Here is a 23,613-nt window from a genome sequence, read left to right as displayed (position 1 = left end):
ATTTTCCTTTAAATTAGCCAATGTACAAGATACGAAGCAATTTACTGCAAAGTCGCTTATTAGCGGAACAATTTTAATAGATTGTTACGGAGAGAATAGATCGCGTCGATAGATATAGTTTGCGTATAGCGTATCGATTGGGAACCGTTTAAGGTTGTGCTCATGAATAAAGGAATTGATATTATCAACAACTGTAAGGAAATGAGAGCAAGAAAACGAAGTGGCCGGGTATATAAAGATACTGTGTTCAGGAATGTCTAACGATGATATTAATTAATTGTATCGAAAATGGAATTAATTGTCAATGCATTTTTTTTATTGGATGAAAATGGAGTGGTAACCCCGTCTGCGCTAATGGGATACACTGATGGGGCACCAGTGAAGGGTGATCGATGAGGATGAAAACAGGCCAGTTAGCCCATCATGATTAGTTCATCAGGAATTAATCATGATAGTTTCCAGGGAGAACCGCGAGGAGGTCGACCTGGTTGAGTATATTGCTAGAAATGGGATTCTCAGTCTCCATTACTAACAATCCCTTTTCCCCCCTGTCAATGCGTTAACCATGCAGTGTATACTGTCAGTCTTACCACAAAAATAATTTAAAACATTTTCAATCTAAACAGAATTTAACAAACCCCTATCTAAGTTTGACTGTGTTTCGGTTTGAAAGGTGGGATATGACAGTGAATTTACAGGGTACAGTGGTATAACACCTTTGTCCTCAGAAATGGCAACGCATGGGTAGTATCATGGGCGAAACAGTATACTCTGTTATGTCCATAGTACTGCTCTTGTTTATAGGTTACGGTTACCACTTTTCATCAGGTGGCCGTCAGCTTGTTTGACATTCTAAGTTGTATAAAAAAGTGATTATGTATAATTAACTAATTAATTTATTTATTTAAACTTCAATGCACAATTATATAATATAAGTAAGTGTGCATATGGCGGACTTAACATCTAATGGCGTTCTCTACCAGTCAACCATGTGGCAAGCAGAATTTAGTCGGTGTAATTCTCTTAATTTGTAAATTTATAGGTCAAAATATCTATTGTAATATAAATATAATTTTTAATAGTTTTGTGACTGAACATTTTTTTTTTTTTACAATAATACAAGCTTTCTTTTGTTTAGACATTAACAAATGTTAGACAAGCTTTTATAGTACATCGTCTCAACAAGTGTTGAGTACCTGTTTTTCGCAAATTTCATTTTCTTGTGGTAAGATAGTATGTCTATGGTGACAAAGGCGACGGTTACCACTTTCAATCAGGTGGACCGTCAGCTTGTTTGCCATTCTAAGTATCATGACTAAAACAGGATGAAAATGGAAAAATGTAGCTGGAAATAGAAGAGATTTAATTCAATGCGATCTTGAGTTATTCTTCGTCATGCATTCATTTTTTTATGGACTCTTCCTTCACATGTCGTACTCTAATTAAAAAAATAATTGTTTTTTTTTTCTTTTGTTTTAAAGGCCAACGTTTTCTATTGTATTTTCAGGTCTGGTTCTGGTAAGACGTCGGCAATGCGTCACTGCGTTTGGTACCTGGCAAGCACGTATCCAGCTCAGGGCTCCAAGCTCACGCCCGAACGATTCGACGCGGCGTTCGATGTGCTCCATACCTTTGGATCCTCTCGGTCAGTATTTTGTTTTTTATTTTAATTTGGGAAATAAACAACTTCTTATTACAGTTAGCATATACATACAAATTTTCCAGTTTATATATATATATATATATATTTGCGTCATTCTTTCGTATAGAGGCGAAATTGCAATCATTAGTATTCATATCAAATGAAAATTGTTCTCAAACAATAAAAATTAGTCCAAAACCCAAGTATCTATGTCCCCGACTTCATTTCCTACGACGACCTCCCTCACGCAGCGGTAGGCATCATCCGGGTTCGATTTCCAGTCGTCTATTTAGAAAATGGACTTTTTTCTAATAACACAGGATATCCTAGCTTGAGGATTGGTTTAATTGTGTGCTACTTTATTTATATCCAATTTTCCCAACGTTATCATCTTATTACCCCCATCTCCCCACTACCTTAAGCTCACTCGTAGCACTGTACCTATTCTGTTTAAATATTGTAAACTTTTTTTAATGATTATAAAGGTATTATTCTCAAATAATGTCTTGTTCTGAAAAAAATGGATGGCTTTGTTAACATCTGAGCATTATCTGTTGACAGTGTTGCTGTAGTTTTCAATAGTATTGTTTAATTTTGTATTTCCTTCACTCGTATTACATTGGTGCAAACTTTAGTGGCCGTCAAATTACTATTTAAGTGTGTAATTATGTATTATTCTAGTTATCTGTTTGCCTTAAATAAATAAATAAACATATTTATTGCTGTGTCTTTTGCTTGCTACTTCGTGCGTGTAAAATATATATAACATTTTAAATTACATATGATTTTAAGTAACTTACGTATTACATATACTAGATTTTAAGTTACTTATTCAGAAACACAGTTCTCAAAACCGAATCCAATTTCTGTAATAGTCTGTGTGATACGGGAGCGAACATTCAGGCAGACAGACAAAATTTCTAAAAAAAAATATTCTTATATTATCTATTAGTTTTATTAAGACCCCTAATGTTATTTAATATAATAATGTAATTAAATATCTCCCATGTCCAGTCATGGTTTAATTATAATTTTATTATAATTAGTAAGATATCAGTAATGTTATATAATAAGTGTATTGAAAATATGCCTTTAGTATTATTAATTAATAAAAATTCTCGATTCAACTATTCCAGCACGGGCTCGAATACCCATGCGTCCCGCTTCGTCTCGCTGACGTCACTCGACTTTGACGGCGGCGGTGCGCTCGTCTCCGCATCCGTACAGACGCTGCTGCCGGATCTTAGGCCGGGACAAGCTCCGCTAAGAGCGCTACACACGTTAGTATCCATCTTTTGTTTGAATGCAACTGTCCCATTCATGTTTCTGCTATAAAGTTGTGTATACAGTTGTTTTGGTTTGAAAAGTGGGACATGAAATTGAAATTAAAGGATATTTATTTATTTAACTCTTTATTGCACCATAAATAAAAATATACAATGACAAGTGAATAATTCAAGTGAAATACAGTAACATAAATACAGATTAAAATATGCACATAAAGGTACAAAAGGCAGTCTACAGGGTACTAAAGGGTACACAGGCATAAAACATAAATCCTAAGTTTTTCATTGCTTTTTTTTTTTATTTTATGTGTGAACTTTAATCTTTTGGAGGGAACAATAAAGAGTATCTATCCTCTAGAATAGCATCGTATAAAGCATACTATAGGCATCACAGTATATTTTAAACTGTTTACATCTATAATTCGTGTTTACATCATTTTATACCAGGTGAGCCGTCAAATTCATTGCTATTCCGAATTCTGTAAGAGAACATGAAAAAATCGTTTGGTTATGAATTTAATTTTAAATTATTGAGTGCAGATTTATTTTTTAAATTTCATAATAGGTACTTGTAATTATTTTCCTTCATGTTTTACTTTCTTATTTATATAATATTATCATACCTACTTGTTAACAATTAGTTCACTACCGTAAGGTTGTCTTGAAAAGATTGCTTTCAGCAATAAGACCGCCTTACTGTACTTATACAATAGTATCGTTACATTTATTAATTGTCTTGCTTATTCCCTATATTGTACAATGCAAATAAAGTATACTCATTCATTCATTCATACAGTTGCCATTTCTGCAAATAGGTCATTATTATTGCTTATTGTTACTTTTTGTCTTCTTATATTTTTAAATACCTAAGTTTGTTAAAAAAACGTACTAAGATTGTTTACAAAATATGCCAAGTAAAAATAATATATCTATTTGCATAATTTAGTAATTAATCTAATTTAGGTGCCTAATAATTTATGTAAATAATTTATTTATTAAATACTATAACTTTTCTAGATTATTCCACGGCTGCGACGGTCGCCTCCGCCGCGAGTTGCTGCTCGACCAAGCACCAGTCAACGCTCCGAACCCATTCATCAGCTTTAGCGATAAAGCAGACGCACCCACTGAGTTCTCAGCGTTGAAAGAAGCGATGCAATTACTGAATATCACCGAGCAAGAAGAGATGGCGGTGTGGAAGATATTGGCCGTCATTTGTCATTTGGGATGGGCCGGTGCAGTGAAAGGTATTCTAATAATAGAATGTAGTTTATTTAAATTAAACAATGTAGCCATATAAAAATAAATGTTTAAATATGTGCTTAAAGTTGTGTTTAGATATTTTTTACTCAATGGCACATAAATAGCTGGACGGATATGAATTAAATTTGCTACACAGATAGATTACAACATAGATCGACATTTTATAATATAGTTTTTGTTGCAATTACTAGTAACAATTTTTTATTAAATTAAATTAATAATTAACATAGTTTTCTCTGCTTACCCACTACGGGATTTCACGTGTTGATAGATAATATTATATTAATCCATAACCTTTTTTATCTCTTGATTAAGGATGGTTATTTATTATTCCTCTAACAACATATATAATTGTTTAATACTAGCTATAATACGTGGCTTTTTTATATGTGATAATGAAATAGTGACCCCACCCGCGCTATCGGTTTACGCTGATAGGGCACCAGTGAAGGATGATAGATGAGATGAAACAGGTCAGTTAGCCCATCGTGATGAATTCAACGAGAATTGTTCACGATGGTTTCCAGGGGGAACCACGCGGAGGTTGACCTGATAGGGCATATTGCTAGCAATAAGGCTGTCAAACTCCATTGCTAACAATCCCTCCCCCCTAATACGTGGCTTTGCTCACATGGATTACTGTAAAAAGTACTATATGTGGTGAATATAGTTCATGTATGTACAAAATTTTATTTACATAGTTCATATTAAAGTTTCTTTAAGGTCGGCAACGCACACGTGATATTCATAGTGTTGCAGGCATCCATAGGCTACAGTGACCGTTTACCATCAGATAGGCTGTATGATTTGTTTGCTTACCACTTTTGTGATATACTCGTAAAAAAAAAGTAAAAATAAAAAACAAATCGCTCTTAAGTGGCAAATACCTTTTTTCGTAATGTTTATTTCAAATTAATGTTCACTTTCACAATTAGAGAGTTTACTAGTGCTTTTTAAAAATAGCAACAGTTGAGTTTCTTGTCCGTTCTTCTTAGCTAAATTTGCGTTCCGTATGTACGATAAGGAAAAAAATGACTATTTAAAAATGCTTAGATCTAAGTTTAATTGAATAAAAATATGTTTTTCTTTATATGATTGCACCCTGTATAATAAAACCCCATGATGTTCCCCCAGCGAGCACGGGAGCAAGCTCGCGGTACCAGTTCGCAAGTACCGGTTGCGGGCAGCGTGCGGCGCGGCTGCTGTCCGTGGGCGCGGACGAGCTCGCTCGTGCTATATTCGCGGGTGCCGTGCCCTCCTCGCCGCAGAACAATTCCACATTGAGGTTGGTACTGCACATCTGAATTATTGCAACCTGCGCCTGTATACTGCTGGGCATAGGCTCTCGACTATCTGCCGTCCCCTGGTTTTCGCAAATTTCTATTTTTTTTTTATTATTTTATACGATCATTAAACCATTAAGTGTCGTTATGGGTACAATGAATATCACAGTATATTCCTGTGGTTTTTTTTTCACGCTGTTGTTCGTGTCTATAAATGGCAACACACACGCACACATGCATGCACGCACGTACGCACGCACGCATGCACGCACATGTGTTTATATATATACATACATACACCATTATGCTTTGCAACAAAGATGTATAAAATACCATAGTAATTATTAAAATCCATTCAGAATTAGCGAAGCAATGCAGGCATAAGAAAAAAAGACGAACTAAACCTAACTCATTAAAACCTTTTCTTTTTAGAAGTCGCTTACAAATGACCCTAATGGAGATAATTTATAGACTTTAGGATACAAGCTGTTTAGTTCACAGAAAAAATAAAATACCATTTTCAACCGACTTCAAAATAAAGGAGGGTCTTAATTCGGTTGTATTATTTTATGTTTATTACCTCAACTCGACGGAGTTGTAAACCGATTTAGACAATTCTTTTTTTTTTATCTTAAAGGATATACTTACAGATTGTTCCTATATTTTTTTCCGAATTGGTTTAGTAGTTTAATTTTTAATTCAAAATACCTGATTTTACCACAATTATATTTTTTTTTATTTTCTTGAGCACAATATTTAATTATCATTTTTCCATAAAATGTCGTCGACCAGCTTTTAACTTCGATTGTGTTCGCTTTTAAATTTTTCCATCCTATGTAGTAGCTTTATATCATATATCATACTGATTGGCTAAGTCATTAAGACGCTAATATGTACCAAACAAACATACTATTACATTTATAACATTAGTAAGGATAACTCTGTTTTTAATTATATTTAATTTATTTTCAGAACGCCATCGCCATCAAACGAAAGGGAAGTGTCAGGCACGGAAGCACTCGACGCGTTCGTCACTGGCCTCTACAACGAGACGTTTAACATTATTGTCTCGCTTGTCAATAGGTAAGGCCATTACACTATGTATCTTAATTTATTTAATAAACTTTAATACACCTAAAAAGTTTAAATGGCGGACTTAACATCGTATGGTACGTATGTATATATATATATGTATATATGTATATATATATATATATATATATATATATATATATATATATATATATATATATATATATATATATATATATATATATATATATATATATATATATATACGAAAAACTATAGAAACACTAACATAAGACAAAGCAAAGTATCTAAACCGATAACAATTCTATGGATTCTAAATAAAAATAAGGTAGTGTATGTTTGAATGACAATTTGCTTGTGGTAGATCTTTTTTTTTATACAACTTAGAAGCTGACGACCCACCTGATAGAAAGTGGTAACCGTCGCCTATAGAGACGAGCAGTACCATGGACATAACAGAGTATACTGTTTTGCCCATGATACCCCCCATGCGTTGTCATTCCTGAGGACTCGGCTGTTATTCCTCTGTATCCAGTAAATTCACGCCATATCTCACCCTTCAAACCGAAACACAGTCATGCAAACACTACTGCTTCACGGTTGAAACACGAATGGGACAAAGGTACTCTAAATCGCTAAAAAAGTTTGTGCTGCGCTTTGTTTTGGTTTAAAAAGTACATCTGTCAAAATTGAGTCAGCTGAAGTATCGTGTGGCTGCCTTAATTTTGACCTGTTTTGGACACTCGATATTCTAACTACAATCTAAGATGTCAAAATTAATGTAACTCTACTAACATTACTAAATATTTTAATGTAAAAAATACGGGTTTAACTAAAGCGTTCGCGTCACAGCTGCTCAAGACTAAGGGAACCGGATAGTTTACGAAACGAGTCGAGCTTTCTCGACCAAATTACACTTAAGTTAAACCGATAGTTATACACACATATATATATATATATATATATATATATATATATATATATATATATATATATATATATATATATATATATATATATATATGTGTGTGTGTGTGTGTGTGTGTGTGTGTGTGTGTGTGTGTGTGTGTGTGTGTGTGTGTGTGTGTGTGTGTGTGTGTGTGTGTATTTACGAAATTTTTAACAATAATCTTAATATGTTGCGACGGGTAGGAGCGTGTCGACGTCGAGCCGGACGTCCGCATCGCTGCTACTGCTTGACGCGCCCGGCGCTGACAACCCTATGTGTGCCGGACAGCAAAGCGGCGCCCCTCTGTCCAAGCTGCTCTCCAACTACTTACAGGTTACTAGATAATTTGCCTTATATTTTATTTAAAAATAACCTTCGGACGGATATTCTTTAATTAACGGTTATTTTTAAATAAAATATAGCTCTTGTTATTTATTGAAAATACAGCTTTCTATAGGTGAAAGCATTTTTTTCTTGCACTTTTTGCACCTGCTGGGTGTATCTATTCGCAGTAATCTTTAAATTTGATCTCAAACGCTCATAATGAATGAAGCCTCGGCGATCCCTCCATAAATATTGTAATTATTTTTTTGCTTTTGGATCTGATAGAGGTGGTTGACCCTTATCAAGCTACTGTCTTTTGCAGACGATATTGTTTAAAAAAGCATTTTCTTTCTTGCCTCAGTTTAGTTATTTTCTTATTGATATCTGAACTTGATAACTGATACAGGAACGACTGCAAGCGGTCTTTCATGAAGCGATGTTGGTTGCACCGCGGGAGCGCTACTCGCAAGAAGGGATCACACTTGACGATGGCGCAGAGGAAGGTATGTATCGGATAGTTAATGTAATTCAACTCAAATTTAATTCTTATAATTATAAAGCAATATAGTTTATGATTTACTATTAACTAAATGTGAATATTTTTAAACATTTAATTACTGAGTCACATTTGAACGGATTTGATTTAAATTATTACACACATAGACTAGCAAAGCCTAACTGCGGTTGCCAAACCGCCTGCTAAGCGTGGCAACTATTGGCAAATCCCACCCTTATGGGAGAGGCTTATGTTCAGCAGTGGACGGTTAAAGGCTCATATAATAACAATAAGTACTAAGATGGATACATAATGTTGGGCAAAGTATAAAAGAAATACCAAGAAAGCTGAATCTGGCCACCATAAAAGCTAAACCGGAGAAGAAGTTACCATTGCATTATCATCCATTTAAAAAAAGAACAGTGTGTCAATTTTTGTTCAAAACATTACAGTGTTTTTTTTTTCGAGAGAGAGAGTTACAAACATTCATCTGTCGTTACACGTTTATAATATTAATATAATGTAAAGTACATAATAAGATAATTCTTACGACTAATAACACATCTCGAATGTTCCTAGACATATTTCCGAATCTGTGAAATCGAACGTTGTCGCTTTCCGAATTTTATGTAGAGACAGTCCATCTATTCATAGACACTCTTCTTTTGTAATATTTAATACTTATACGATTATTGTTTCAGATTGGTTGTCGGAGACCGTGAACCCCGGACCGATGGTGGAGCTGCTCGACAAATCGCCACAAAACACAATCGTACGAAGCTCGCAGACAGATTTACGGGAGTGCGATCGTCGTGGTCTTCTATGGTAGATAGATAGATAGATAGATAATTTATTTGCATTACTTATTTACAGTACACAAATGACAACATACATATACAAAAAAAAAACAACTTTTTAGTTTTTTTTTATGCAATTTAGAATGGCAAACAAGTTGACGGCCTACCTGATGGAAAGTGATTACCCCTCATGCGTTACCTGAGGACTAAGATGTTATTCCCCTGTACCCTATAATTTCACTGTCATATCTCACCCTTCAAACCGAAATACAGCCATACAACCACAACCGCTTCACGACAGAAACCAGATGGGACAGAGCTACTCAAGCAAATGACTTTTGCACAAAGTTTCCCTCTACTATTTTATTACCAGCTTTTTCCAATCCACTGCTGAATATAGACCTCTCTCAATGCCTTCCAATCAAAGCTGTACTCTGCTTTTTGCATCCATTTTCTTCTTCTCTTGTGAAGATCGTCGGCCCATCTGGCCCATCCGGCCCATCTGGCCTACTGCCACTTCAGCTTACAGGTTTTAAAAGTGTGTAATTAAAAAAGTGAGCTATTTTTGTATGGAGACACTCCATCTAGATCTTATAGCTTTGTGCTATCTGGTAATAACTAGTTACTATAATTCGACAGGCTCCTGGACGAGGAATCAATGTACCCGGGCTCTTCAGACGACACGTTCTTGGAGCGAGTGATGACGCACTACGGCGCGCCGCACCATACGCACTACCTCATCAAGAAGGCGCCGCACGCGCGACAGTTTGTCCTCCAACACCTGCAGGTAAGGTTTTCGACCATATATTGAAGGTCACAGGTTCGATTCCCGGACAAGCCAATTTACGAAAAGAACTTTTTAGAATTGTTTAATCATAGATATGAGATTATGGATTCGATTCACTGTCGAGCCATTTTTTTTTATTGTTTCGGGTCTGGGTGCTAAGGTAATAGGTAGGTTTGCCTATTTCTTCATAACACAGAGTATTTTAGCTTGCAGATTAAGCAATTGGTGTGATTGTGTGGTACTTATTATTAACTGCATTCATGTCACGTGCCAATTTAGTTTTCAGTTAGATATAATGAATCCTAATTGGCACAGGTTATATTGAAATAAAAGCATCGAACTATTTTTTGTCTCAAGTCACTAATATCTGGCTCGAAGGACCAAATTAATGCATATGTACTTTCTCTATCTTTTTATTAACTTTTTAGAATAGGGAATACAGTTTAGTTTATTCATAATTGTGTCGCCCTTATTTGTACCCATGATCTTTGAGAGTTACAAGGGCATCATTTGACATTGAGACTCATTATAATTAACTTCTATCATTGTTTTTATTTCCATTTTAGGGTACCAATCCGGTGTTGTATGACGTCACTGGCTGGGTTAAAGCGAGCCGAGAAAGTCAAAAGTGTTTTAATAATGAACAAATACATTTAGAAATATAATCGCCCCGTTCAATGACAAAAAAAAATTAATTTCTATATTTGAATTCAACAACAAAGTACAAAGAAAGTCAAAAGTAAGTTTTAATAATGAACTAAATACATTTAATGTAAAAAAAAAAAGAATTTTGATAATCGGCAATTTCCTTCCCTACGTAATAATGTAGTATTTTTGTACTATCATATATAGCATCGATTTGCAATCTCTAATAATGTTGTAATGTGACAGCGAGGAGATAATCCGGCTGTCGTGCATGGCGCGAGGCGCGGCGGGCGGCGGCGCGGGCTGGGCCGCAGCCGGTGACGCCAGTACGCTGCGTCGGGCCTCCTCCATACGCCGCACGCTCACCACAGGTCACTACTACGCTATACTTCATCATTCATCATCGCCGATATCATCATTATTATCAATATTATCAGTAACTTTCACGCTTATGAAAGCTAAAATAACAAACACGACTAATTTCCATCAGACGAACGATGGAAGATGGTAACAGTTGCCAAGTTCAATATTCTCAGAAGTTAAGGCTGGGATTTACTTGTAGTGATCCCGAACCACAGTTAATCGTTTTACGGCTGAGATGCCAGCGAAGGCATTTCTCAACAGACGTGGGTAATATCAGTATCGCTCAGATATCTATATATTGAGTTTCTTTGGATATTGTGGTGGATCCATTTTGATATCGCCCATACCAATCGAATATCTATATTTATTTCGATATTATATATAGATCACCTATATTTAATATAGCCATTGTTAAGTTATTGCAATATTACCTATTATCTATGTAAACAGGTACCGCGGGCATGAAGCGACGCTCGACAGCGCTTCAAGCGAAATTCGTAGCGGATGGCGTGGTAGACACGCTGCGGCGATGCGGCGCCGGCGGCGTACACTTCGTGTGTTGCCTACTCACCAACCAGGCCGCCGACGTCGCCGATGACGTCAATGTACCCTTGTTGAGGTCACAGGTAAGGATTTGTTTGTTTACAAACGTTCCTAAGTTTTTTTTTTTTAGATAAAATACAGCTCGATGTGACTCGACGTTTGTTTTTGATATGTAAAATATTTTTTAAAATCCATTAAATATTTTTTAAGTTTTTTTTTATTATTCTTGGGAAGGCAAACGAGCAGACGATCCACCTGACGGAAAGTGGCTACCGTCACCCATTAACATCTGCAACACGAGAGTAGTTGCTTGAGCGTTGCCGGCCTTTAAAATATTTATCCATTACAAACAAAAATCCATTTTTTAAACAACGATTTAAGGGGGCATGGGAGGGATTGTTAATATTGGGAACTGGCAGGTCATTTGCTAGCAATATACATCCTATCTATCCGTGGGAAGCCGGGGCGGATCGCTAATGCTACATATATACTAAATATGGTGACATTAGTTGAGCCCTTAAGGTTATGCATTAGAAGTACTATAGTATATTACAGTATAACTGCGTTCCTTTATTTGTACCTTGTATCTCGTAGTGATTTATATAAAATAAGGGTATAAAAGAATATATTTTTTTCTCAGTTCCGCGGTTTTCAACTTCTTGAAGCTGCTAGACTGTACAAGCAAGGATTCCCTGAGCATATGCCACTATCCGAATTTGCCAGAAGGTAACTTGTTTTGTATAATTTTTTTTTTTTTGATGGATGAAAATGGTATGGTAACCCCGCCTGCGCTAACGGGATACGCTGGCGGAGCACCAGTGAAGGGTGATAGATGAGAATGAAAACAGGCCAGTTAGCCCATCATAATGAATTCATCAAGAATTAACCATGATAGTTTCCAGGGAGAACCGCGAGGAGGTCGACCTGGTTGGGTATATTGCTGTTTTGTATAATTAAATATATTTTATTATATATTACATTAGAGCCAAATTATAATCCTTTTAAGGGATATTGCAAATTTGGAATGCATGATAATATAATACAATAATCAATAATAGTGTATTTAATATATATAGTAAATATATAGTCTAGTGTTATTTAATTCCTTATAATTGTTACTTCATTTCCTCGTATTGTATAATTATGTTAAAGAAAATGCTGTGAACACCTTTAAAAGGCATGTGCGTTAATATTGATTGTAATATAATATATTTAATGTTTGACTATAAAATTACTTGAATAACTATAAAATTATGATATATAAGGCCTATAAAATCAAAGATAACTAAATGTTCAGGGAACTATAAAAACTAATACTTTGTCAAGGATATGGAAGGATATTCTATATTTTAATTCAGATTGAATAAAATTAGAATATTAGTAATAATTTGAATTTGAATTAATAGAACTTTCTTTATATTTGAATACAGAGTAAAAATGAAATCGATTTTATGGCGTACAACTGCTTTTGATTTTATAGGCCTCATATATCGCCTACAACTCACACCACAGGTTCAATCTTTGTCCCACTTATGTTTCTACCAAGAATACAAATAACTTTTGTACAAAACTTCCCTCTGGTAACAAATACTATATTAATAATAACCGATCGCAGGTATCGTCTACTGGCCACATCAGAGAACGAAACCGCTGAGAACAACCAGCAGACATCTTTATCAGACCGCCAGATCGTCGATGACATGCTCCTGGCGCTGGACCTTGACGTAACCAGTTACAGACTTGGGCTCACTCAGGTAAGTGGTTACAATTGCAGGAAACAATGTTTGACCCAACAATTTGGAATTACAAGATGATAAGTTACATGCTTAGGTTCACTTAGATAAATTATTTCAATAGTTGGAAGTGTTTTCAAATGATTGAAGCAATTAATTTGCAATCAGATTATAACGGAAAATATTTGCCAGATAATTAGAAATACAAGCTTGCGATCACTCAGGTAGTAAAAGTGTATTCAAATGTTTGAATTAACTAATTTGCAATTAGGTTATATACGGAAAATATTTACCAGATGATTAGTTAGAAATACAAGTTTGGACTCAGGTAAATGGAACATATGCAGGAAATGTCTTCAAATATTTGGACCAACTAATTTGCAATTAGGGTATAATGGAAAATGTTTGCCAGATGATTAGGAGTACAAGCTTGGACTCCATCAGGTAAGTAGTTACAACAGCAGGAAAGTTTTCAACGTTTAGAATTACAACGAGAAATATTTGCCAAATATTTAAATTGCACATGACCAAACTGCTACACTTGTTTATTGTTTCGAACTTTTATGCTTTATTTATTTAGCTATTCGTACGTAAAACTTCATTGTCCGCATTTCTTTCAAAATATTTGAATATAGCATAACTGTGTGTGGAACATCGCCTCTAATTTGTTTTTGTTTTTTACTAAATTAGGGATATTTTATCCGCGTATAAAATTCCTCTTGTGTTTGCCTCGTCTCTTCAGACCTTCAAGTCCAACGAGACACAACTCTAGACAAAACTTTTAATCTAGTCATAATAATTCTTTAAAAATTGCATGATTCAAGTTCAAATTCTGTATTTGTCATATGAACAGTTTCCATTGAACTCGTCATTTACATAATTCTATTTTATGTATATTATTACTAGTGTACTCGTAGTTAGGTATATAATATTTTAAATGCTACTAACTTAAAACATAAAATTTCCTTTGTCTTGTACTTATTAATACAGTAACAAATTGTTTAACAAAAAATAAGACCTTTTAAATTTCAACAATGGCTTTTGTGCCATATCTCTTGGTAATGGGGTAACCTTAGTTAACTTTAACGGTGTTTCTGATTATTAGATTAGTATTGTTTTGTTTGATTCCATACTACCATTAGCATATGTGTGACTCAAAGATTGACTATAATTATTACAACGAGAAATTCCAAAACCTTCCAAATTAACCATCTATTTATCTCTGTCTGCCATTTTGTTTACGCTAGTTTTTCAATACGTGTTTCATCTCTAATTGAAGTATCTTCAGGCGAATTAGTAGATCATTGCTCGTAGCCTAATGTTAACCATTCGTCACCCAAACTACGAATTTCCCAACGAAATTAATACAACCGAGTTTTATATCCCCTCCTTGACAAATGATTGATTGATTCATGTGTGAAAATGTAACAGACAGACAGCAGAATTACTTCAACAATTGTAATACTAGTATGAGTGCTACAATGCACACATATTGTCCAAATATACCGTATACCCAAAAGGAAAGTCCGCAGGCAAAATGTCCATCGTCCAATTATTAGAAAAGTTGTAAATTGTCGTAGTATTCTATGCCGGCGAGATTCTATCTCACGCACGACCTACGGGGTCGTGTACTTGGCGTAATAAACCACTGGGTCACGGTGTTTTAGCTGTAGGCTAGTGAAAAATCATAGACATTCATATCAACCGTCATATATTTAAATATTAACAATTTGATTTGTACATTCATTATTCAGTGTATCCACGGCACGACTCGCCTCGACTTAGGCCTCTTACAGATTTGACGGCAGGGTATCGTTTAATTTTTTTTATGCTACTTAATTAGATAATAGAAAGTGGTAATAGTCGCCTATATGGTAGACATGAAGCACCATTGGAACTTACTCTAGCGTCCATGGTAATCTTCGTGCGTAGCCATTTCTTGAGAATATGCGCCTATACTCTGTAATTTCACTGCCAGTTTATGTATAGAAATTGCTTTTAGATTTCATAATGAATATTAATTTCCTCATATAAAAATCGTTATAGATACGTGTTGCATATGCCAATTGTATACATAATTTGTATAACTAGCGTGAGGATGAAGTTTCAAAACCGGTTGCATGTATAACTAATGAAAATAGATTTGATATTTAAAACTATAGAACAAAGCACAAGTAAATATTGTATACGTGGTACCTTATTATCCTTACTAATATTATAAATGTGATAGTGAATTTGTTTGTTTATTTATTTCACTATGAAATTTGGTATGGAAAAAGATATAGACTACTTTTTATACGACCGGACGAAATCGCGGGTAAAAGCTAGTGGTTTATTTATTTGTTTGAATGCGCTAATCTCAACTACTAGTCAGATTTGAAAAAATCTTTTTACATTTGAAAGCTTGTTTTGATCTTGAGGAAGGAAGGCTATAATTATGCTATTCAATACCACGACACAACTACGGCAAAGTCGTGGGACATGGCTAGTATAATAACACAGAATTTGATAGTTTTATGGAATGTATATCTTTTTCTTGAAATGTTATACGTTATATATATATATATATATATATATATATATATATATATATATATATATATATATATATATATATATATATATATATATATATATAGAGAGAGAGAGAGAGAGAGAGAGAGAGAGTTACTAAATGGGTATATGTTAACAAATAATTAATATTTAGTAACTTAGTACTCGAAACTTGTATCGGATCGGTTAGGTTAGATTAGGTATTATTATTACCGATACGGTAGGTACCGTGTCGTCAAATGTGGAAGTGGCCTTACTATGTAGTGATACGTGTAGGTAGATAATAGTATGCATATGCGTCTATTATGGCAATGGTTTAAAAATAACACTATTATAGGCAGTTTATTTATAGCCCCCCTGGTGGGGGCACTTAACTTTCATCCGGTAAATCATTTCGGTACTTAACTGTAAGCGGTAGAAATTCGACAATCACGAGTAAATAACTTAATAGGTTTTGCTTGGTAGGATCGCGTGGCTGTCGAATGGAAAATTTTACTATGATAACGAGTTACCATGCTTTTCTTCAATAGGCACCCGAATCTTTTTTCTTTTAATATTTGATTTTACATTTTGAAGATTTTTAATGGACTTCAAAATGCAGTTTCTTTTTTATTTACTGCTATATAACAAGTGTTAGTTTACTAACTCCCGAATTTATGGCTGCAGCCCGCCCACTCATACATACCCGAAATATCCCCTTTGGATTTTTTTTATACAACTTAGAATGGCAAACAAGCTGGCGGCTCACCCGATGGAAAGTGATAACCGTCGCCTATAGACATGAGCAGCACCATGGACATAACAGAGTATACTGTTTCGTTCATGATACCCTCCATGCGTTACCATTCCTGAGAACTCAGGTGTTATTCCTCTGTACCTAGTAAATTCACGCCATATCCCACCCTTCAAACCGAAACACAGCCATGCCAACACAACTGCTTCACGGTAGAAACACGAATGGGACAGAGGTACCCAAGCAATCGACTTTTGTACAAAGTCTCCCTCTAGTAAATACACTGGAAAATACACTTTGGAAAATACACTTTATATGCTGAGGAGATAAAAACATCGCTACTAAAACATTTTAAAATTCCTATCACTGACAGGAATTGCAGTGAACTTTAAAATAAGCGGATACAATAGATTACAGAGGTCGCAGTATTACCGATTTTTCTACCTGACAAAGTCTATTACTCAATAACAATACAGACGCTACGTACCACTCAAGCTCGGGTTTCTTCTATCTGATGATAATAGAATGGTAACACGAAATAACAAATGGTAAAAAACGGTTTTTTTTTTAATTATATACTTATCATATCGTATACCTCTAGATGCGTCGAGTGTCGAATAAGTTCCGAAAAAGGTCGTCAACCGACGGTTGGAGTTTTATTTGTTAAAGAAACGGAACGCGCTATTTTTCAATGTTGTAAAAACTATGGTATTTCACTGTTCTTATTTACACATACACACACACACACACACACACACACTGACGAAACACGTGAGTCTTGTGCGGCCTGTGATACAAATTTACTCATCCATGAATATAAAAGTTGACAGTTTTTAGCGAAGCGTTACTAACAAATTACTAAAATGACAGTCTTTTTCTTTTGTCTGAATTTCCTAAAAACAATAAAATATTGTCGTAAAGCACAAACACGACGATGAAGACGATTTTAATGTAAAATTTTAAGGACAAGTTCCAAATTAAATATTTGCACATCACACCGTTGAATAAGAGATACTGTTTTTAACATTAAATACGTCTAATAACCTGTATTCAAACAAATAAAGTTATCATTCATTCGTTCGTTCATTCACAAATTTAAATTTAGAATATAACCTATAAAAAATAGCAACAATAGTATGAAAGGCTCGCCTTTGTTGAAATAAAATGTGAACCACGAACGACGATGTGAACAATATAAACGATGTTGGTGAAAGTGTGTTATGCAATTTTATCTCTTGACTTGTACTGCTATCGCGAGATCTTGATACATGTAACGGACGCTCCATGTCAATAAATAATTTTATTTTTCACACTCATCGTGTTAAAACAATGAGTATTACAAAATACCTATTACATTATTTAATAATTCGATAAGAAATTATACTGTTGGAGTAATTAATGAATAATTAAATATGTGAATGTAAAAGTTATATATTTATTTCTATTAAAGTTGGTATTGTTTAAATAAAAAGTAATTTCAAAAGATTTTAATTTAGTGCATTATGAAAAGTTTTTTATACGAGTACGCATATGGAAAGAAAAGCAGCTTTATAGGTATATTACTTTAATTGAAAATGTATAAATTGTGATTCACTAATTTATAAGTCTTAATACTTTCTAACATTCTCTTTTAGAAGACTAATTGTAAAAACAAAAGAATTTGAGTCCACTAGTGACCAAAAGCAATGGGTATTAATAATTCTACGTTTTAAAGAGTAATACAATAAAAAATATTTTTTCTATCTCCTAATTAAGAAACTCTTTGTTGATATTTTTTTAAGAAAATCCAATTTGGAAATTGTCTGTTTAGTAAGTCTAGATATTGTGACACTAGTGTCCTGTTACTTAATGGGGACGTTCCCATTAAGTAACAGGACACTAACTCTTATAAATATTTACAATTACATTAAAAATCACATTAAAGAAAAAAGAAATTATAAAGTACCAAAATATGTTAAACAATACAAGCTATATAACGTAACTGTTACATCATTACTGTGACTTCCGATCCATTACTGTATCGACGTATGTATGTGCCGCGACCGCGTCACAGCGACTCAGATACGTACAAGATTACTGCCCTCGTTTGCTACATCTTGATCAGTCACGATGTCATGTCCATATGTTAGTTGCGAAGAGTGGAAACGTGATTAGAGAGTTGCACAACGGGAAAAATTAACAATTTAGTCAACTGCTTTATTATTATATGTATATTTATAACAATGTAATTAATACTAATATTTTAAAGAGATTTTTTGCAACTTAGAATGGTAAACAAGCTCACAGTCTACCTGATGGAAAGTGGTAACCGTCGCCTATAGACATGAGCAGTACCATACATATGACATAAGAGAGTATACTGTTTCGCCCATGATACCACCCTTGCGTTGCCATTCCTGAGGATTTAGGTATTATTTCTTTGTTACCCTGTAAATTCACTGCCATATCTTTTAAATCCAAATACAGCCAAGCAAATACAGCTGCTTCACTGTAGAAACACGAATGGGACAGAGGTGCCCAAGCAAACGACTTTTGTATAAAGTCTCCCCCCTCTGGTAAAGGTTTATTTGTTTGTTTGTTAATGAGAAAGTAAAACTTAAACTAAAGGCAACATGTGGATCCATGTTATTTGTAACTACCTGTACACCGCGACTTAACCCGCGTGAATCGTTACATAAACTATCCTATGTGCTAAGTTAGGATATAACTAAATTTTATTGAAATCCGTTCAGTTTTTTTTTGCGTATCAAACATTCACCCATCATCAGAGTAACAAATATTCATCCATCCTTCCTTACAAGTTTTCGCCTTTTTAATATTCATAGGATAATAGAATAAATCTTTATATTTTTCAAAATGGACAGATATTCATGTATAAATATCTACAGATAGTGAAGACTACAGCATGGGGTTCTTCAAAAGGGGGTAAAGAGGTTTCTTCAGGGTCGGCAACGCGCGCGTAATACCTCTGGTATTGCAGGCGTTCATAGGCTACGGTAACCGCTTACCATCAAGTGGGCCGTGTGCTTGTTTGCCACCTCAGTGGTATAACAAAAAGAATATAATAAAGTAAATTATAAACTTATTTCTTTGCGTAATAATTAATATCTTTATAGTGTGATTATCTCATCATGATGACGTATTATTTATTATTTCTATTTAAACAATAAAGGCTTCTTATTCAAATTTAAACAGTTACTCTTTTTATAAAAACGTCAAACCTGTCCATAAACCTATATTAGCTATTGAATTGTTTTGTCTCTTTCTTTTATGCTAAATTCTCAGTTTGAATAAAAGTGACAAAGCAGTGTAATAGTTAAAGTAGGACTGTAGGAGGGTTTAGTTTTAATGAATAACTGCGTAGGTCTACATTCAAGTAACATACAAAACAGCTACTTTCCAGTAGTTACATAAATTATATAATAATAATATTAACATAAAGATATAATCTTTTTGAGCGTAAAGAAATTAATAATAAAAATATATTATTGTACATACGTTTATACACTATCCTTCTCGCACACCAATAGTCGTGTAAAAACGTGATAAAGACGAAAGATACTAAACTATTAAATGCAACTAAAAAACATGATCAAACAAATCTGCAATACAAACTCGAAGTGGGTTACGTAACGCGTTACGTCACCAGACGTTACTTCCGAGTTTGTAACGTTTGATACGAGAGAAGTAACGCTCGGTTTGGCCCCAATACGTTCTCGCCGCAGCCAAATTCAATCTAAGAACAAGGAATTACATACAAGGTATGATAAAATAAAAACTGTCAATCATATGGTTGCCTCCTTTCTTCTTATGCAAATATAATTAGTAAAAAGAGGACGTAAGATACACCATAAGTTACTATTTTTCTCAATTCCATAGAAAATGTTTGATATGTCAATGACAAATTTTACATTACTAGATTATATATTCGACACAGTTTATGTAGAAAGTATGCAAACAGGTTGTATCTGAATTTGGTAGGGTTATACGGCCGTATACATTTTCTATACAGTAGCCTGCTTTGAATTGACAAAAATAGCAACTGATATAGTATGTTTCGACCTCTTTTGACTAATTATATTTGCATAAAAAGAAAGGAGGCAATCATGTGATTTGCAATTTTTATTTTATCATTCCTTCTATGTAATTCCTTATTCTTGAATTCAATCCACTACTAAAGCGCGGTACACGGCCGTCGATCGATCAAGATAGTCTTATTTTGCATTGCATAATCTATCGTGTGATTGTACGAATGCTATCGCCGTTTTTTTGCAATACTCTCACTTGAAAGTGTCTTGGAAAAAATGTACTTAGTTGACGTAACGATTTTTAGGTTATATCTACGCATGGGTAATATATAGCAATATCTATATATTTCAGTTACAATATCTATATACTGGTCTAACAGTGAATATGTTAAAAGTCTGTTATACAAAAAATAATAATAGATAACAGACTTGAACATGATCGAAAATAGATATCCGACCGATATGGGCGATATCCAAATAGGTGATGACCTTTTTACCACCATCCGTCAGTTAGCCCATTGTGAAGAATTCCACTAGAATTAATCACGATGGTTTCCAGGGGGAACCGCGTGGAGGTCGACCTGATAGGGTACATTGCTAGCAATGGAGGTGTTAGACCCCCATTACTAACAATCCCTTTCCCCCCAATATATGGATATTAGATCGGTATCCATATTACTCATGCCTAGTTATAACTAAATTATACGAAATACTAGCAATTAAATTGTTTTCATTAATGTCAATCAATGAAGTTAAACAAAGTACGGTTTGCTTTTAGTAGGTTAGCATTTAACACCAGGAATTTATTTATTACCTTACAATCTATCAAATATAAATATTACTATAAATAAATAATTATATATGTTTTCTTTAAAAATATATATTAAATCAATAGTTATTTTTAAAATATAGATGTAGATTAAATAGAATTTATAAAACAGGTAATGATATGTATTACATTTTGTTTCACGAAACAAATAAATATCGCCTTCACCTTCAATCTGGTAAAACCAGTTACTCTGATTTAAAAACTAAACTACTAAACCGATTTTTATAAAATTTCTGTGTGAATTGGTATATTTTTTCAAATAAAAACAATTTTCCAAATCGGTTTATAAACGACGGTTTTCTGAGGTAACAAACGTAAATGAAAACAACCAACAAATGAATTGTGAACTTCCTCCTTTTTTCGAAGTCGGTTAAAAATATTTAAATATTAAAAAACTAAAATAACGCAAGTGTAGATAATTAGTAGAAATATCTAAATCGCAGTATTAATTCAACTAGGCAAATACAAGTTGTCATTGAATAAATTTAAAGTTAGTACTGAAAATTAACTAGATGGCGCTGCAGTCGAATTGAAACACGATATCATTTCATTGTACACGAAGGGGCAAATTCTCCAGTGGCGCTCGTTCACATTCAGTACCCAGTAATTTTACTGCCTATTAATAATTTTTTCGAACGCCACTACAAATTTATTTGTGTCGGCGTCTCTAAAATTTAAATTAAAAATTCTAATTTCCTTTAAAATTATAGAATTTTATCTCTCTGTATATTTATTCTGGTATCATGCAAAAGCTATTGAATAAAATTTTTGCTATTCACTCAATTATTTCTAAATGTCGAATATAAAATCGTCCAAAATACACGTAATAGAAATTGCGAGCAAACGTTAGTAATGAATATAAGTAAAATAAAAGTTTTTAAATGGATTAGTCACTTTTTGGTCTTGATGTTTAACTTTTATTTTATATTATGTCTGTTAATATGTCACATTTACATATACATGTGGATGTTTACTAACTGGAATAAAAAGTAGCCTATATCGTTCTCAAATCCATGTAGAGTACGTGTATACCAAATTTCATAGCGATTGTTTAAACCGTTACAGTGCTATAAGGTAAACAAACAAAACCACTTTTACATTTATAATATGAGTAAGGATACAAGTAGATAAATAGATGGGATTAATACAGGATAGCTTTTATCCTAATCTACGCGAACAAAGTCACGGGATACAACTAGTGCTGTATAAGCTGGTATCAGAATCATTAGAATTATCATATTAAGATTTCTTCTTCATCATGTGGAAGTCCCTCATCATGTATCAGCCATTAACTGTCCACCGCTGAACATAGGCCTCCTCTATAAGAGGGGTTTTGCCAGTAGGAGCCACGCTTGGCAGGCGGATTGATAAACGCAGTTGTTAGCCTTTGGTAAAGTTTTAAGAGGAACTTTGATCCCTCGCGTGTTCCGTGCTTGTTTGTTATTATTCGGTTATTATTGTTTTAAATAAAGACGTTGATTTTATTGATTTAACAAACTGAACAATTGGCATGAACAATTAAACATGTAAACACTATATTTAAGTAATAAAACATACTTTCTTCAAGCCGTGGAAAGCCAACCGCTTAGAATGTAAATCAATACAAAATGTTGGTAATGATAGGGCTCAAGTCGTAAAGATGATGTGACCCGACAATAACTTAAAACTTAAGTGCAAAGTAATAAAAGTTTTCAATAAATACACAACCGGTCGTTACGGAAATGTATGTGAGTGTAGGGACTTGTATGACTACTAAATTTATGACACTAACTTGTATAATTTAATGTCATAAAGATGTTTTTTTTTTAAACTTAGATTGAAAAGCAAGCTCGAAATCGAACATTAAATGGAAAGTGGTAACTAGGGTATCATGGGTTATACAGTATACTCTGTTATATATATGGTACTGTTTGCGTTTATAGGCGACGGTTATGACTTTCCATCAGGTGGGCCGTCAGCTTGTTTGCCATTCTAAGTTGAATAAAAAAACTAGATTGTCAGTACCATAGGTATATAAGTCCATAAAAAAACTGGCTTAAGAGATATTTTAAGGTGGACGCTGCTGCACATCCTTCGATCATTAAATTCTCTTAGTCGCTTCTTACGATACTTACGGGAAAGGAAGGGGTGGCCTATTCTATGCTGGGACCACACGGCCACCCCTTCGACTTCACTTCCTAATACTACTGACAATATTAGTGCGAAATGAGATAGTTTATAAATATACCTGTATGTTTAATTACTCAATCACGCTTAAATATCTGAACCGATTTTTATACAATTTGATACACAGATAGGCCATATTC

General features: G+C 34.1%; 1 protein-coding gene across 1 annotated transcript in view; it reads left to right on the top strand.

Moving 5' to 3' along the window:
• Positions 1–23,613, top strand: part of LOC113516494 (unconventional myosin-XVIIIa) — a 269,678-nt gene that overhangs the window by 119,853 nt on the left and 126,212 nt on the right. The window contains exons 8-21 of the mRNA XM_052895899.1: positions 1,508–1,645; positions 2,779–2,922; positions 3,946–4,175; positions 5,326–5,476; positions 6,447–6,557; positions 7,680–7,809; positions 8,207–8,303; positions 8,998–9,121; positions 9,733–9,880; positions 10,447–10,501; positions 10,762–10,896; positions 11,339–11,514; positions 12,072–12,157; positions 13,047–13,185. Coding sequence (XP_052751859.1) covers positions 1,508–1,645; positions 2,779–2,922; positions 3,946–4,175; positions 5,326–5,476; positions 6,447–6,557; positions 7,680–7,809; positions 8,207–8,303; positions 8,998–9,121; positions 9,733–9,880; positions 10,447–10,501; positions 10,762–10,896; positions 11,339–11,514; positions 12,072–12,157; positions 13,047–13,185 — 1,864 coding nt within the window. The remainder of the gene's footprint in view (positions 1–1,507; positions 1,646–2,778; positions 2,923–3,945; positions 4,176–5,325; positions 5,477–6,446; positions 6,558–7,679; positions 7,810–8,206; positions 8,304–8,997; positions 9,122–9,732; positions 9,881–10,446; positions 10,502–10,761; positions 10,897–11,338; positions 11,515–12,071; positions 12,158–13,046; positions 13,186–23,613) is intronic.

Source organism: Galleria mellonella, unplaced genomic scaffold (assembly GCF_026898425.1).
Source record: "Galleria mellonella isolate WM207_F2 unplaced genomic scaffold, CSIRO_AGI_GalMel_v1 utg312, whole genome shotgun sequence".
Lineage (NCBI taxonomy): Eukaryota > Metazoa > Arthropoda > Insecta > Lepidoptera > Pyralidae > Galleria > Galleria mellonella.
The sequence above is the reverse complement of the archived record's forward strand: the minus strand, read 5'-3'. Positions and strand labels throughout refer to the sequence as shown.